General features: G+C 36.4%; 4 protein-coding genes across 4 annotated transcripts in view; 1 reads left to right on the top strand and 3 right to left on the bottom strand.

The window, feature by feature from the left end:
* tpk1 (thiamin pyrophosphokinase 1) overlaps positions 1 to 1020 on the top strand; it is a 97328-nt gene extending 96308 nt beyond the window's left edge. The window contains exon 9 of the mRNA XM_015389306.1: positions 413 to 1020. Within this exon, the coding sequence (XP_015244792.1) occupies positions 413 to 558 (146 nt within the window). The 3' untranslated portion in view covers positions 559 to 1020. The remainder of the gene's footprint in view (positions 1 to 412) is intronic.
* On the bottom strand, positions 877 to 2521 carry sec61g (Sec61 translocon gamma subunit). Its single transcript, XM_015389317.1, has 4 exons — positions 2398 to 2521; positions 1939 to 2039; positions 1705 to 1807; positions 877 to 1022 (listed from the first exon to the last, which is right to left on the bottom strand). The coding sequence occupies exons 2-4, from the start codon at positions 2030 to 2032 to the stop codon at positions 1013 to 1015; spliced, it is 207 nt and encodes a 68-aa protein (XP_015244803.1). The 5' UTR covers positions 2033 to 2039; positions 2398 to 2521; the 3' UTR covers positions 877 to 1012.
* Positions 2522 to 5106: 2585 nt separating this feature from the next.
* On the bottom strand, positions 5107 to 10964 carry LOC107094211 (retinol dehydrogenase 12-like). The gene is made up of 7 exons (XM_015389708.1): positions 10817 to 10964; positions 10344 to 10459; positions 8349 to 8504; positions 7035 to 7139; positions 6195 to 6356; positions 5551 to 5743; positions 5107 to 5405 (listed from the first exon to the last, which is right to left on the bottom strand). Exons 1-7 carry the CDS (start codon positions 10825 to 10827, stop codon positions 5303 to 5305), a joined length of 846 nt encoding a protein of 281 aa, XP_015245194.1. The 5' UTR covers positions 10828 to 10964; the 3' UTR covers positions 5107 to 5302.
* Positions 10965 to 13240: 2276 nt separating this feature from the next.
* LOC107094203 (retinol dehydrogenase 12-like) lies at positions 13241 to 15816 on the bottom strand. Its single transcript, XM_015389694.1, has 7 exons — positions 15657 to 15816; positions 15164 to 15279; positions 14929 to 15084; positions 14748 to 14852; positions 14394 to 14603; positions 13829 to 14021; positions 13241 to 13485 (listed from the first exon to the last, which is right to left on the bottom strand). The coding sequence occupies exons 1-7, from the start codon at positions 15668 to 15670 to the stop codon at positions 13383 to 13385; spliced, it is 897 nt and encodes a 298-aa protein (XP_015245180.1). The 5' UTR covers positions 15671 to 15816; the 3' UTR covers positions 13241 to 13382.
* Positions 15817 to 16862: the final 1046 nt, after the last annotated feature.

Below are 16862 nucleotides of genomic sequence, written 5' to 3'. Positions count from 1 at the left end.
CTTTATAATGAAAACAAAGTGTTCATATTTGTCTAGTTACAAACGTTTCCATCATTAGACTGAACATGAAACCACTTTATTAGAGGCTGTACTTAAAGGCAGTTATAAAAATACAAAATGTTTTGATTACTTAAGTGATGTGGATACAGTTTGTCAATTTAAAAGTGTTTTTTTCTTTTTTTTTTTATCTAATAGTGAGGAGTCAAAGATATTCCCTTTCAACCCCTTTGAAAAAAAACAAACATTTAAATTAATTGGCTCGTCTATAGTAGGTCAACCAACACTGTGCTGCATTATGATAAGTTTTTTATGTGTTATACTGTATTTTCCCATGTATAATTTCCTTAAAAAAGGGTGTAAAAGTGATCATGCTAAGTCTGCTTCTTTCCTTTTTTCTCTCCCCCCACTCCAGATAACCAGGTTCTGCAGTTTGGGAAGCTGGTGAGCACATCCAATACCTATGAACCAACAGCACCAGGAAAGCCCAGGAAGTCTGTGACTGTGACCACAGACCAGCCTCTGCTTTGGAGCATGGGCATTTGTATGAGTGGAAAGTGAGAGATTCTTACAAACTGTTCAGGCAGTCTATATACAAAAACTAGTGCCAGAAGTGGGATAAGATCTATTTAAGGAATACAGATTTATGACTGGTCAGAATTTAGACAATCAGCATAAGGACATAAAATTGTAACCCACTGCATGTGCCTTTATTCCCCAACATCTGCTGTTAGGGGATAAATATTTTAACTCCAGCTAAAGTGCCTATTTTTTTCTATATCTAGACTTTTCATATCTGTACTGTTACAATTAATGGTGAAATGAATAAAGCTGCATTAACAATACAGAAGAACCAAAGAACCAGTTTGTGAAAAAAGCCTGTTTTCAATTGTTTTATTTACACAACAAAATATAAATGTTGAGCACAGAAGGTAAAAATGTCTGTTTAGTTCGGCATCACACCAGTCCAATAACACTTCGTACAGGGTCTGTCCAGAGTTTGCTTGATCAGGATTCAACCGCCACTAGAAGAAAAAGATGGAAAAGAATGTTAGCAAATAATAAAGCTTACAGCTTTACTCTGTCATGCATCCATGTTGCCCCTTTATTAAAACTACATTTCAACAAGAATAAAATCTGTATTTTCTCTAGGTTTGGAAACTATTTTAAAAACAAAGAAACCCACTGACTAGAAGGACAAAAACTACATTACCGCTGCATTTATACATCAACAGCCCACATTATTTTATTATAATATAACAAGGCTGGAGATCAGTGTGGTGCTTCTGTTACAATTTGTTTGGATTTATAACAACTATGAACACATGAAAATAGATTTTTACATTTTGCAACAACAAAAAAGATCATTTGCAATAGATTAGTGAACTGTGTGGAAATATATTTTTATGACAACTAAATAAAATTAGTATTGCTGAGGTTCAAGCATCAGTTGCAATGTTAAGCAAATCAATTATGTTTAAAAATACTCAACATAAGGCAATAGTTTGTGATTAGAACATATTTGGAAAGGACAACTTGGATTTAAAATAGTGAAACATGTTTTTAATTCATATAATACACATTTTGCTTGCCAGTTCATTGGTTATCTAAATGGAAATTAAGCTTTTTTTGCTTGCTTTCCTTACAGATTTCACATTTTTCCACCAACTGAAAAAAAAAAAAATATCCATCAGTGTTTTTACTTACACAATGATATTGTTGATGGGGATATGGATGAGCTTGACAAAGAAACCAATAAAGCCCATTATGGCAAACCCAATCGCTGTTGCCATGGCGATCTTCTGAAATTCTGATGGACAAAAAAAAAAGTAAAAAATTAACAGGGAAACAAGCGATTGTATTGAACTTCAGTGTTCTTTGAATTCAGAGCAAGTTAACACAACAACTTAAAGCAAAAAGAAGAACAAAGGGTAATCCTACCTTTTCGGTCAGGTTTTGTGCACCTTTTCACAAGCCTTATGGAATCTTTGACGAACTGCCGACTGGGCTCCACGAACTGCATGACCTGATCCATGTTTGGGCTGCGGACAGAAATCAGTCGCATCACAAGCAGCATTAGCAAATGCTAGAGCGCTGACGGAGACCTCAATACCTCAATATTGTATTGCTTTATACTCGTCACATTTCTTCATTCATTAGTAAAGAAGATACCACTAGAGTGAGGAATGTGGTATTTTTAAATTAAGATATGAATGTGTTTTACGAACCTCTAATAAAAACCAACCCCCTACTATCATAAGACAAGCTAACGTCTTCGTAGCATTCCGTTTAAAGTTAGAAATACGCGATCGAAATACGTCTAAGGGCTAGAGCTCTTGAGTATTTTACGATTTTAATAAAAGAAAAAGATTAGGATTAATAGAATAACCGACATCTTACCTGTTTCCGTCCTGTTCTTTCTCAGAAGACAGAGAAGTGATGGCCACGTAGCTTTAAAGCAGCTAGAAGGAAAAAATTGAGCTGACGTAGACTTGAACAGCGCATGCGTGTGACGTGTAATTTGTTATTTAGTTTGCACAAATGTTTGTCTACATCGCCCCCTAAAGGCTAGGAGGTTTCCTCCAGCATAAATGGGAAGGGGAATTTTCTCAATTAAAAACAGCGTTGAATAAATTTCTTAGGCCTTTAAGTACAGGTGGTTTACGATTAATGATGCTTTAATTTATTTCTAGTTCACAAACTTAATCTAACTGTATGTGTTTCTTTACAGGTATATTCTTTTCACCCTAACACACAAATTAAATTCTTATTGACATAATACATGAAAAGTATTCACCAAAAAAATACAGCGTATTACTATGAAAGCACAAAGATGAAAAAGACCTAATATGCTGTATGTATATTATTTATTACTTATTTATTTTGACCTGTACTAACTTCTTTTTTCTGATCCATCTACCTTCAATGTTAGAATTTCTGATTAAACTCTAGAAGTTCTCTAAATCCAGTCTTCTTATTTTGGTTTTCTTTATGCAAATTATTTTCTCTAAAATGCCCCTCAGCTGAATTTTTTACTGTTAAGCCTGAAACACTGAGTTTTAGGCACTTTTTTTTTCAATTTCTAAGTCATTTTTAGTTAGATTTTTTTATATCAACTTGTGCATATATGTATGTATAGATTCCGCCATCCATCCATTTTCCAACACGCTTATCCCTGCTGGGGTGGTGAGGGGTGCTGGTGCTTATCTCCAGCTGTTTTTTTGAGAAGTCAATTAACCTAACGGTCATGTTTTTGGACTGTGGAAGGAAGCTGGAGTACCTGGAGAGTACCCATGCATGCTCAGGGAGAACATGCAAACTCCATGCAAAAAAGCCCCAGGCCAGGAACCGAACCCGGAACCTTCTTACTGCAAGGCAGCAGTGCTACCGATTGCGACACTGTGCTGCCCCTTATGCATTCATTGCAAGAATCTGATGGGAAATTGCATTTTGTTAACTTTTATAAGGAGTTCCTTCTACCAGACTTTGTAGATGTTAATGGTTGTAGGTTGGAAGAATCTGTCTTACAGCAGGTCTGGAGAAGCCTCGACTAAAGACTGTTGTTCAACAGTCGGATGAAGAGGATGCTCAGGGTTTTCCATATATATTTTTTTTTTATGGTGTAAAGAAAATTTTTTTTGAAATCATTCCCAGAGGTTCTAGCAAAGTTCCAAGAACATTTAGCATTTGTGCTTATTATAGAAGTGCATATTCGAAGGCTATTTTACAATTTATTTCAATTCATTTGTGTAAATAATTCTATAGAAGTATTTTACTGATACTCTGCCTCAAAAAGAAATGTATCTCTTAAAACACATTTTAAAAAATGCCACAATATTCTTTTATTATTTAAAAATACCCTTTTTTTTCAAAATCCTTTGCCACTACTTCATAAAAAAAATACATTTATATATTCTTAATTGCTTTGTCGAATATGCTGTATGTACATATACTAGCACTGTTGAAAAGGATCATGTGTCAAATACTGTGACCACATTCCTTGTTACTCATAGAACTCTGCTTCTAATGCCCCCTCATGTGATTTAGATTAAGATTAGAGTTTTTTTGTTCTGGTATTTTACTTTAAAGACCCATGTGAGTCAGCAGCAGGAGTCCACAGTTTCATTTCATTATTGTTACACTAGAAAATAACCAACAATAAGGACACAGATTTAAGCCATCAATCTGGGTGGTATTAAGTCTATAAAGAGCCTCAGATCTCTAAATGCTTTTGTGCAGCTGTGTTATTGTCATTCATGCAATTCAATGCAGAACAGTCAGCATAAGCAAAAAGAATATGCAAATAAATATTGCAGAAAAAAACATGCACAACTCTGCAATTTGCTGCTTTAGAAAGTTTATTATTTACAAGATGCCCTGCTGTTTTATAGCATATTTCACATCACTGTGAAAGATCACATGTAGGTATGTTTGATCGTTATTGTGTTGCAACCCATCACCTCAGTCTAGCCATTTCACAGATTTTATTTTTCCTATATACTGTATATATATATACTGTATATTAGAGAAAAAAGGCATTTGAAGAGTGTTTGCAGAGTGTATGACTCTAACGATGCAATAAGCAGTTACAAAAAACACACAGGCATCTAACTTTTGTTGATCAATCAATGTAGAGAGAGTTTTTAGGAAAAGGAAAGATAAAACAAAAGCAAGATTTTTAAAATGTTCTCTCTTCACTCAGGGTAACAACTTATCCAGAGGTGCTTTATATTTTCCAAGTATTGAGATCCCTTAGAATTAAGACTACTGTTGTAAACATCTGTTGCTTCACTAGTGTAACAATATATTTTAAGTAACCTTTTACATTGCAGTTGTTTTCCTCTAATCGCCATACTAAAGTATGAAATCTCCTTTGAAAGCTAATATTTCCAAACATGTAGCACCGTAGGCGGCACAATATAGGAGTCGGATAATGAACTTGTAAAATTCAAAGCAATAAAATGTACAAACTGGTTAGCTTAATCTCATTAAAAGAACCCTTTTTGAACAAGATAGACGATATATAAATACTTTCTACATCAATCTATCTGCAATTCCTAAAAGCTTTTCCATTCAAATAAACATAATACAGTAGACTATATGCTGTTAAATTTCAACATATGATTTTTTTCTATATAAAATAAAGTAGAATTTGAAGCTGTCTTCCTTGCTTTTCACTGAAATTCACTCACTAAATCCATCATTTGTACAAAACTGGCCTAATATTGGATAAAAGTGCATAACAGTGCTTTAAAAAAAAAAAAAAAAACAAGAAACACACAGCTTTTAGTTAATTTGCTGCTTTTCACTCCCAGGTGATGTCGAGCATGTTGCAGCTCATCTCCCACAGCCTCTGGGCCAAGTCGTCATCAGCAGCAGCCCTTGAGCAGCGTGCAGGCGCACAGTCACTGAATTCAAACAGTGGCAGAAAGTAATTAGTAGATATTTCTCTGTTCTCTCTGATAATTTTAAAATAAAAAGCAGAAAAATTTAACGTCTTGTTTCATGAATGTAGATGTTTAACAGTTGCTGTACTTGTTGGCTGAAACCTACCTGAAATAGGTTCCACTCAGGCTCTCCAGGCCTGGTTCCACAGCACAAAAGATAGTGGTTTGAGCTCCCTCCACTGTTGTCTTGGTAAAGATCCTAAAGATCTTCACTGCTATTTGTATGCATTGGTGCTGGTGCCGCCACAGGTCGGACTGGACCACACCAGGGTGCAGAGAAAAAACACTGACACCAGTTCCTGCAGTGGGAAAAAAGAGGTGGCTACACATTCACAGTTTCAAAAGCCTTCATACCCTTTGAACTTCTGTCCATCTTTTCACATTAATTTAAATAATTTATAGTAATGGTATCCTAGAAAAACACAAAGTATTGTGCACAGAAATGGAAGGAACGGGATATATGTTTCCAACAAAAACTGAAAAGTGTGTTTTCTGATGTCAAAACTTAATGTTTTGCCCACTTTGGATGGGGGAACAGCACCTGTTCACATTAAATTTAAAGCCGTGATTTGAATTTCAATACGGGCTACTAAAAAAAACCCACAAACATTTGAAAGCAGGAATTTTAAAAAAGAGTTTAAAATATTAATTTTATATTTTAACAAACAGAAAAATGATGCATACATCACAACGTAGAAGCTCATTTCAGATCCCCGTTTGTTCATTTAAAGCTTGTAAATTCCAGCTCACCTTGTAGCCGCTTGGCAAGAGAGCGTGCAAACAGGACATTAGCCAGTTTGCTTTGCCCATAAGCCTTCATAGCATCATAACTCCTTTCACTGTTAATGTCATCGAGTCGTAGCCCAGTCCAAGTGTGGGCCACCGAGGCCACAATGACAATGCGTGCAGGAGCTGAACGTTTGATGAGGTCAAGCAGCAAGAAGGTCAAAAGAACGTGACCTTAGGTGGGGTCAGAAAATAAAATAATTAGGCAGGCAGTAATTGTTCTAGAGGTTAATTTTCAAAACAATGCTGTGATCTTTCTTGTTGTATATGAGTCATCCAGACTACCTAAAGGTCTCAGACAAATACAGCAAGTATTTCTGATTGCTGTCGAACTTTAATCCTTTCTGTTTTTTAAGCCACAGAGTTTAAATATTTATCAGAAAGGCTCTTTAATGTTGATCTTCATTTAGGGGTTATTCCGCCTTAAGTACCGTCTCTGTCTCTCTGCATGTGTCTGAGCGTCCATATGTGTGTGGGCAACTGTGTCTGAGTACAGCCTGTTCACACTGACAGCTTGTGACAAAAATAACGCACAAACAATAAACATCATCTGGGACAAAGAAACAGACCAAAAACTGACAGCATAAAAAATAAGAATATTTTAAGGCTGATTTCTTTGATATTTGTGCTGCTATCAAGATGGACTTCCTCCTCTTTTTATTCTTTCTAACTATTCTTGAGTACAGAAATAAATTCACTTAAGTGCAATACTAACCAATCAGTTTTTCTGTAGTTTTTTGGATTTTAACAAAATTCAGGAAAAAAAGAAATATAGATAGAGCACCAAACGTTAGTATTACTCACCCAGATGATTGACTCCCAACTGCATTTCAAAGCCATCGACTGTCTTAGAATAAGGGCACATCATAATGCCTGCATTGTTTATCAGGATATTCACTTGCTGCTCTTCTGGAAAACATTAGACATGTTTATGTTAATCTAATGGAAAGCAGATATTTACCATCTGATTTTAAAATTAACCAAATGTTTCCTTTTTTAGGCCTGTTTGGATTATCAAAATTATTCTGATAAAATTACATTTAGTACTTGAAGAAAATAGCAAATGTTAATTTAATATACAGTGGGAAGTTGGAAAGCCAAAGAACACTAACTGTGATGCACATGGATGACAGCATCATGTTGTTTAGCTGTCAGAGGGTCTGATTCATTTATTCGTTTTCTAATAGAAGGAATGGACACAATCTCAGCAAACTAGTATGAGCACCTAAATCATGATCGCAGTCATCAAGTTTAAAAGCATTTCTTTCCGATATAAAGAAATTCATGCAAACAGACACCAAAGAATCAAAACCATCCTGCCTTATTGAAACCTTTACTAAATAGAAATAATTGAGATAATGATAAAAGACCTAAATTGGGAAGGTTTTATTATGATTTATTGTCAGAGAGTGAGGAAAAAAATGTCTAAACTGTGCTTTCTCCTAAAATCTGTTATTCTATCTAATCTACTTCTAGATCTAAAAAAAAAAACTGATGAATTTCCAATACAGTGATTGTTTTTGTTTATTGTAAAACAGGTCTGTGTTAATCTGTCTTCCACATCTGCCAGGAGTTAAACTAAAGCTACATTGAGGGGAGACATTCATGAATCCACTGCACGTTATCGGCTTAACAGTCAATGGAAATTTAGTACTTACTGAATATCAATCACAAAGGAAACATATACTTGTAGGAACACAAATGGACCACTGATGTAAACCAGAGCAAATAATGATAATTGAACTTTATTGATCTCACATTGGAGAAATTTATTCATGCATTTAACCCATCCCGTGGGGGAATCAGTGGGCTGCCATTGTGCAGTGCCCAGGGAGCAGTGTGGGGTTAAGGGTATTGCTCAGGGACCCAGAGTGGCAGTCTGTGGAAGTGGGTCTCGAACTCATAACCTCAGGATTCCAAGCTCTATGCCCTAACCACTAGGCCACCATTCCCCAAAAAATAGTGGCAAAACACAACCATCAATGGAAATTTGTTAACTAACCTTACCAACCTTAACCAGATAATCCTTTCCACCAAAGATCTTCTCTAAAAACCTGTTTGCTGAAGCAATCCATTTATAGGCTTCATGTGTTTCTGTATTTAATGTCACCTGCCTACCTTTGTTTATGAGCTGAGCGAACGCTCTGATGGACTTTTTATCAGACAGATCCAGTTTCCTGATAATGATGTTCTCATTTCCTGTCTCCTCCAAAATGTCGGTACGTGCATCCTCCGCCCTCTCCACGTCTCTGCATGCCATAATGATGCGTGCACCTTTAAAACAAGGTCCAGGAAAATGGATAAAAGATGTAGATGTGTTCTCGTAGTGACAGACCAACTTCATCTCAGCTGTTCCGCTGAGGCATAACTGCAGCAGTAAATTAACCCAGAGGGCATGCCTCCCTCATATTTTTACTCCCTCTTACTTTTACTCTTCAAAAAACACGTAAAAATAATTATATCAGCTACATTACATACTTTCAAATTTAAATCAGTATCATCTTTTCTGAAGATTTTATACTGATTGAATTAAAAAAGGAGTAAAAGCAGAGAAAGCTAAAGAGTAATGAAGTCCTTAAAAGTCTTTGTGCACATTTGATCACTCCTAATGATTTCCAAGCCCTCATTCAAAAGCCAATTTAGCTAACTGCTCCACAGTGCATGAACACCGAACTATCTCAGCTATGTCGCTTTGCTTCTCACACAAATTATGAGGTATTCTTCTTAATGAGCTCCGGAAAGGGCTTTTGAGGACAGCATTCTCATTTTTTCTCTCACCCACACACTAGTTTGGATGCATCACCATAAAACTAGCCAGGTATAGGAAGACGAGAAGCCCCCACACTGCATTACAAAAGTCCTCAAACAATAAAAACCACCACATATTTTATATAGTTGCTCAACGCTGCAATTAAGAAAGTAGGGAGCCATTAATCACTTGGAATGTAGCATCTGTGTCCCATTAATGTGTCTTTGTTCACGTCAGGCTGCTCCCACGTGGGAACGCTCAATTGTTCTCCTTTTTTTTGAGTTAATTCAATCAATCATATCATCCAAAAGTGTTAAGCTCATTAATCACTCTATATTTAAATTAATCAATTGGCAATCCCAGCTCTTATTTGAGTTAATCGAGAATATAGAGCACTTTGTCAACTTGTCGTATTGGCACAATGACTGAAACCAAGATGAATTAAAGTGTCGTGATTTGGTCAGATTTCCCTCGGTGCCTTGGGATGCATCCGCCCCAAGGTAGCGCTGCCTGTTATGAATCTGTGCAAACCTAATCATCTTGTCATCCTGTCATTACATAATCCCATTTACTGATAGATGAAGCCATCATCTGATACTGAATTCTCCAAAAGCAAGAAGAAAAAGGAGGAGGTCATTATTCTGTCATCTCTTCTTTCCACTCTTGTTTTTCGCCCACAGACCTCTGCATTCATTCGATTTTTCACACAGCAAAAATAATAATATTTTTTTTTTCAGGTCTACATTATGACATAAAAAGAAAATAATTCTCACTTGCCCTTTCATTTACAGAATGAAGTTGTTCTCTCGAATGCATGGTGGTAATTTTCAAAAAGCAGCAGGGGCATGCTTCATGCTGAGCCCTGAGGCGAACAAACAGACTTAATCATCTATGCACAACCAGTTTTCATATTACACTGGGTCTGCATATGTGTGTGTGTGGGTGTGCATGGCTGCACCCTTCAAACTCTCTCTTTTGTTGGCTAAGGAGGGTATCAGACCCTCACAATGCTCCCTCTGTCCCACTGACGCCTCGTCTGACTTGCATCGCTGCCATCTGTCTTTTAACATCATTACTTCCATCCAGGAATGTCATCATTTTATTTTGCTTTATTTTTATTTTGTTTAAGGTATGCTGGGTTCACAAACCCTCTGAATATCTCCACCATTATATATTTAATTAAGTTGGACTAAGACAGATTAGGTGTGATTAACATTTAAGATTAGCTCCAATCATCAAGCAGCGAAAGTGCTTAAATCCTCACAGCAGTGTGGAATGTTGAATGGAAAACACAATGTGAAAGTTAAAAACAATGAAAAGAGTGAGACAGAGAACCAAAACTGACGGACATGACTGGACTGTACCTCTTTTTGCAAGATCTCTGGCTGTTTCCTTGCCGATGCCAGTGTTGGCTCCAGTGATGATCACTGTTTTCCCATCTAACCTCTCCTCAGAAGACCAGTGGTTACAGCATGCGCTCCTGGTTTAAAGTCAATTCAGGAAAAACACTTTAAACGTATCCAGATTCTACTCTTAGTGAGTTCTTGTCTAATTGAGTGTGTAAGCAGACAAATTAAACACAAACAATTACAGTTTAAATGTCTGTACTGGTGTGCCACTCTCTAATGTTTTTTTAGTAAACACTGGATTCTTGTAAAACTAGTTTTTAACTCTGCACATGCACTAAATGAAATCATTTAGATTTTTGGTCCAAGCAGTTAGTCAGATAACAATCCTAAGAGCATTTCTGGAGGCAGTTTAATCTTCTTACTATTTCCAGTGATCATTAGATCCAGCCTATTAACATTGTCAATAGTTAAAATAGTTTCACTCCTACCTGCAGTTCATTATTCCTCCAAAGCAATGGATTTTCACCTTAGAGGCGATGGTGTAACTTCAGTAATAACCAAAAAGGCGTCCCCTTTAGTCTCCACAACACAGTTCAGCACTGGCTTTCAGGTTGTCATCTCTACAAAGCCTGCTGCATGCATTTCGCATTCCCCGGCTGGGCCAATCAGAAGCAAGCTGACGCATGATTGATTCACAAGTTACAGCCTGAGAACAGACTGCCTTCCTGTTGGCTCCTGCTTGCCTGCCTCATACACTCATAGGGACCAAGAGTTAAGGCAAACCTCATCTTGTTTTCACCTGATTAATTGGTCACAATTCAGCCCTTTATGAAGTAAAATTAGAGGTAAACTGCAGCTAATTTGATAGTATAATATTTAATCTAATAAATCATATTATACAGTATAGTTTAGTTTGATCCAGATTCTTTTAGCCAAAAGAGCTGGATACAAACCATAAAGATTCACTTCACTTGCAACATAACACAAAAATAACTTAATAAATCAATTTCATAGGAGCTCGAATTAAAGTGATATGTTAAAACATTGTAAAGCAATTAATTAAGAGATTAAAAGTTTCCTAAGAATAAAGAGAATAATAAAAATATGATTACCGTAGATTTCCTTAACATTTCCCCCTAAAGCTTTGAAACCTAATTCAGCAAATAATTTATCACTTGGAAAAAAGAAACTTTAATTCTATGTTTTTGACATATTAATTAAATGTTAATTACGGGTGACATAATGAATAGTAAGCTAAGCTTAATAATTGTTAATTGGTTTAAAAGGTTTGGCCTATAACTTGGTGAAGTCAGATGTAATGCATTACATTAGCAAAGACTTGCGACCTGACTCTAAAGGTAATACCAATAAGTGATTTGATTCGGATTTAAGCATCTTCACTTAAAATGACTCTATGCTGTTATTAAAGTAAGACATTTATTTTTGTAAGAAATCTTAAAAAAAAAAAAAAAACAGATAAATACTAATCCACACAATTAGTTTTTCAGAGATGGCTCCTTATGAGTTGTTAATGACTTGAAATGTAAATAATGTGACTAGGACTTGTTATTCTTGATGAATGGCTTGAAACTGACTTGTGACTTACTGAGAATTAGCCTGATCCCATCTTTGTAAATGAATAAACTCTAGATGCTAAACTGAATACAGTGATGTGCTCATCAGTTAGGGTCACTATTTCTGATCATTTTAAACTGACCAAAGCTATTTTTTAAAAGAGGAACGAGAATACAGCAAATCATGACAACATTTAAACTGTCTCTGGGGATGACCAAAATATTGACTTTTTTAGGGTAACACTCATTTCCTACCAAAGACAACGTATTTTATTTTTCTCAAGGTGTATGTTGAGTATGTGATGAGTGGCTTTCCAACCACAGGTCGATGAGACACAGCCTAGATTTTTTATAAACCCATATATTTGTAATTTGGGACTATGCATCTCCTCTCGCTTTGAACTTTACGACACTGCCTTTACTTTTAGAGAAAATAAGAGTATTACCTGAAGAATCAAGCTCTAACTGCAGGTGTTATGAAGCAGAAGCGAAAATTCAACCCTGAAGGATTAATCAGCCTCACCTAAATCACCTGCTGATGTGTTTCATTCAAGCTTCAGCCAATCAACGATGGGCCGCACCTTCTACAAAGCCAATCATTCTCAAGACGTTCTTCATTAGGATGAAGGTCCAGCTTCCCCATTCAGTGCAACAGCCAGATTTTGACCCACCCCATCTCCTCCCTCACTACTAGACTATTCTTAGACCCTTTCAACTTACAGCTTACTCCACCACCAATGGGCCTCAGAGGGAAAACTACTCCTTATCATCTTCCAAAGTTATTCATCCACACTCATGTCGACTTACAGCGTCATGTCTTCTGCCGGGGTCTGAGCGCCAAAGAATTTATTTCATTCATGTCAGTAAATCTCTCAAATTGCTTCTTTTCTCTGTGTGAGTCTCTCCAGGTTGAAATCATGTTACATGTTTTTTTTTTCTGCAGCCTTGTTTCTATTTTGTTTGTTTTTGGATGCAAGATGGCATATGAAGAGGCTGCAGCTTTAAACTCCTCTTTGCAAGCCAACAGGTGTTTGGGCAAAATTGTTAGATTTTGACTAATTTGCATTAAATATAATTAAGAAATCTGAATATAAAGGAATATTTGATGGGTTAAAAGTGTTCACAGTGTTTTCATAGATCTCTCTAAATCAAATTTTTATTGATAAATATATGAATGAGAATTTCAGTTTTTTGGTATTCTGTCATTAAGAAATATATTGTATGCTATTAAACACAGCAGGCAAAGGGAAACTATCCATTAAAATGTTGAAAGTTGAAGTAGGACGAAAGTAAAGTAATGTAAAGTCTGCAAAACATGCCAAAAACACAAGTGCACAAGAGGGGTAGCTTAATAATCCTCCCATTTTAATGGTGGTCGGTATAATTCATAATGTTCAATGGAACTTTAACATTTTGTGCATAAAATGAAAAGGGAATCTTTAGAGTGAGAACATTGCTGCACAGCATGAAGGCAGGCTATTTATCTCCAGCGGATGCCCAGCAGGCGGCAGCTCACAGCCCACAGCTTCAAAGCTGTGCCATCATCCTCACCTGCCCTGCAGGGGTCTGCTCTGGAACAGTTCCTGGAACAAAAAAAAAGAAAAGATGAAGTAGATAAACAAACAAAGGTGAATTAATAACATTGTTTGCCACAGTTTTTTGGTTTGTTTTCTAGGGACTTTTTAATTGTTTATCTTTTTTTTATGTCTCTCTATATATTTCTGCTGTGCTCCTGTTTATCTCACAAACAGTCATATAGGCCTATTACAATATTTAAAAACAAACAAAAAATAAATAAACAACACTGACCTCTTAAGTATTGGCTATGCTTTTTGTAAAAAAATAATTATTTCAAATTTCTAGAAAAAACAACTTCCTGGTGACAATTTGGATTTTTAATTGCAAGTTTATAGCTGCCTGTCTCACTTGTAGAATCCACCGGTGAGCATCTCATTCTCTGGAGTAATGACGCAGTAGATGGTGGTGGAGGCTCCCTCTGCTGGTGTCATTATCAAGAAACTGAAAATCTTAGCTATGTCCACAAGAGGGCGCCGAATGTGCCTTGTAATCTCAGTGTTTACAATGCCAGGGTCCACAGAAAAGGCCATCACACCAAGTGCTGGAGAGGGAAAATGGAGAATAACTTAAAAAGATTCTTCCAAAATTCTACCATTATTATAAATATAAACCCTTTATAGCAGGAAATGGAAGTTTAATCCTTATTAAATGTATGAAGAACCTCTTGAGTTCTGCTTATCCAGCTTTTTGTGTTACTGTAAAGCAGTCTTTTCATAAAAAAGCCTGTTTGCTTTGTTTCTTGCTTAGAGCGATTGTGGTTGAGGCATGAGACTATCACGCTGGCAGCAGAAGCAGGCTTTTAATTCCTCCATGCAGAAGGACGGACACTCAGTCTAAGACGGACTGTCAGTCTCTATGCCCCTGAGTGTTTTTCTTCCACACATCCATATCCACACACAAACACACATAATACCCTCAGTCCTTTTGGCCAGCTCTCTGGTAAACAGCACATTAGCCAGCTTGCTCTGAGCATAGGCCCTGACAGGGTGATAATCTTTATCCCCATTCAGGTCATCAAACTGGATCTTGCCCATGGCATGAACTGTGGAGGACACGTTGATGACCCGAGATGGGACCGAGTGCTTCAGCAAGTCCAGCAGCAGGAAGGTCAAGAAGAAATGACCTAAGGAGGAACAAACGGAGAAAAAATGGAGTGAGAGATTAAGTTTTTTGCACAACAGAGCCTAAGAATAAAAGGAAAAGAGCCCTACTTCATACTTTTGCTGCATAACTAAAGTAAACATTTCATTCAATTTGTATTCCCTACCCAAGTGATTGACACCAAACTGCATCTCATATCCATCCACTGTCTTTGCATAAGGACAGATAGCCACGCCTGCATTGTTTATAAGGTAGTTTAGTGTCTTCTCAGCTGAAAAACAGAATAGGGTTTTTTTACAATTCTTTTTCATATATATATATATAAAACTTTAATCTGTTTCACCCACTGTTGTAGATAGTCTCAGCAAACAGGCAAATGGATTTTGTGTCAGCCAGATCTAGCTGCCTGACAACCACCTTGGCTCCATTCACCTCCCGCATGATGTCAGACGCAGCCTGCTCTCCTTTCGCCGTGTCTCGGCAAGCCAAAACCACTCGGGCACCTGCAGAAGATAGATTAAGTCTTCTGAACAGTGAAATTCTTTTTGCCTGTACACGTAATATCTCTCTGGTTCTTCTCACCTCTGGCGGCCAGGTCCTTAGCCGTTTCTTTGCCTATTCCAGTGTTCGCCCCTGTTACTATGGCTGTCTTCCCCTCCAGACGCACATCTGATGACCATTTGGGATTGAAAAGAGACCTGAGGAATCAAATATCACATTTAAGGTCTCTATATATAATCATCTGATTCCCTATAAAGAAGATTTCACAAAAAAAATCTAATAAAAAAGTCAGAAAGGAATATATAAAAGGAATATATATATATGTATATATATATATATATATATATATATATATATATATATATATATATATATATATATATATATATGGATATGGATAGAAAAAAAAGGTTAGAATAGATAGACCAGTTTGATTTTTATGGATTCAGCCACCTAGAAGGTTCAAGCAAAGCAAATATTATTTTCCATCTAAAACATGCGTTCAGTAGTCTTGCTCCAAATACTTATACTATTAAAAAAAGTCTGCAATTTATGTTTCTAAGAAATTTCTTACCTGATAGTTTGCATCGTTTTGCGGCTTTCGGGAAGAAGACAGGCAAACGTTCTTCTAAAATGAAAATGGCACTATCATTTGTAGAGGTTTGTTCCAGGGCTCAGGTTCAGCGATCTGGTAGAAAGAGTGAACAAGAATTAGATAAAAATATGTTTCCCCTTTCACAAGGTTTACAGCCTTAATGGGACGTTACTATTTAATACAAATATCTTTCTGTTTGAATGCAGTCAGTGTAACTAATGGATTAAGATGGAATCTGTAATTGGGACGCTGATGAGCAGCCACATGACAAGCGATACTGTGCAGCAACTCAAGGAAATAAACTGAAAGAGATCTTTTAATTTAATTCCTGCATGCTACATCTAATCAATTACTGACGCAGCTAACCAACTATCAGATGGCTGACTTTTCTTCTAAAGTTTGAGAATAGTTTTTACTGAGCAGAATTCAGTTACTTCCTTTACATTTCATCTGAAACAGCTATTGATACTTAAAGCTTAACACTTAAATTGAAGTAGTTAGAGACTATATAAACGTTTGCTGTCATCTGAAAGGGAGTAAATGAAATTTAAAACCTGTTTTCACAGGTGGGACCACTGTAATTTCAGCATTTTATTAGTGCAGGCTTTTTGGTGCTTTCCACAGCTCTAAATCTATCACCTGTATTGAATATTCTAGGTAGGCTCTTATCCCGTTTGCTCATTGGGCTGACACCAACAGCTCAGGGTAAGATTACGAGAGTTGAAACCAGAAGAGCAGCAAAGACAGGGATTCCCCTTCTGTGTGCAGTCCTCAATACCATTAAAATGTTAAAAAGTAAATATTCTGTAGTTAAGTCAGAGTCCAAAGAGGAGCTGTAAGAGCGTCACTTAAACCTTCTCACATTTTGTCCCAAACTTCACTGTATCTTATTAGAATTTTATAACATAGATAAAGTAGAGCATAATTCACAAGTGAAGAAAAATAATTAATGTGCCATTAAAATGTTTTAAAGGTAATTTAGGCAAGTGCCTTCAGATTTATTCTGAATTTGAATGAGCAGGACAGATTGAACGTCAGCCTGTGAGTAATTTAATTTTGGAATAAAAACCTGTAAATGCATAATTCTTCTTTTCTTCAGGTATGGAGATTACTGGAAAAAACATAATCATGGAGATCAAAGAATGAAGCAGACATGTCAGGGATAAAGTTATGGAAATGTTTATG

This window comes from Cyprinodon variegatus, unplaced genomic scaffold, assembly GCF_000732505.1.
Source record: "Cyprinodon variegatus isolate N-32 unplaced genomic scaffold, C_variegatus-1.0 Scaffold20, whole genome shotgun sequence".
NCBI classification, from domain to species: domain Eukaryota; kingdom Metazoa; phylum Chordata; class Actinopteri; order Cyprinodontiformes; family Cyprinodontidae; genus Cyprinodon; species Cyprinodon variegatus.
Note: the sequence above shows the minus strand (reverse complement) of the source record. Positions and strands in the feature narration are given on the sequence as shown.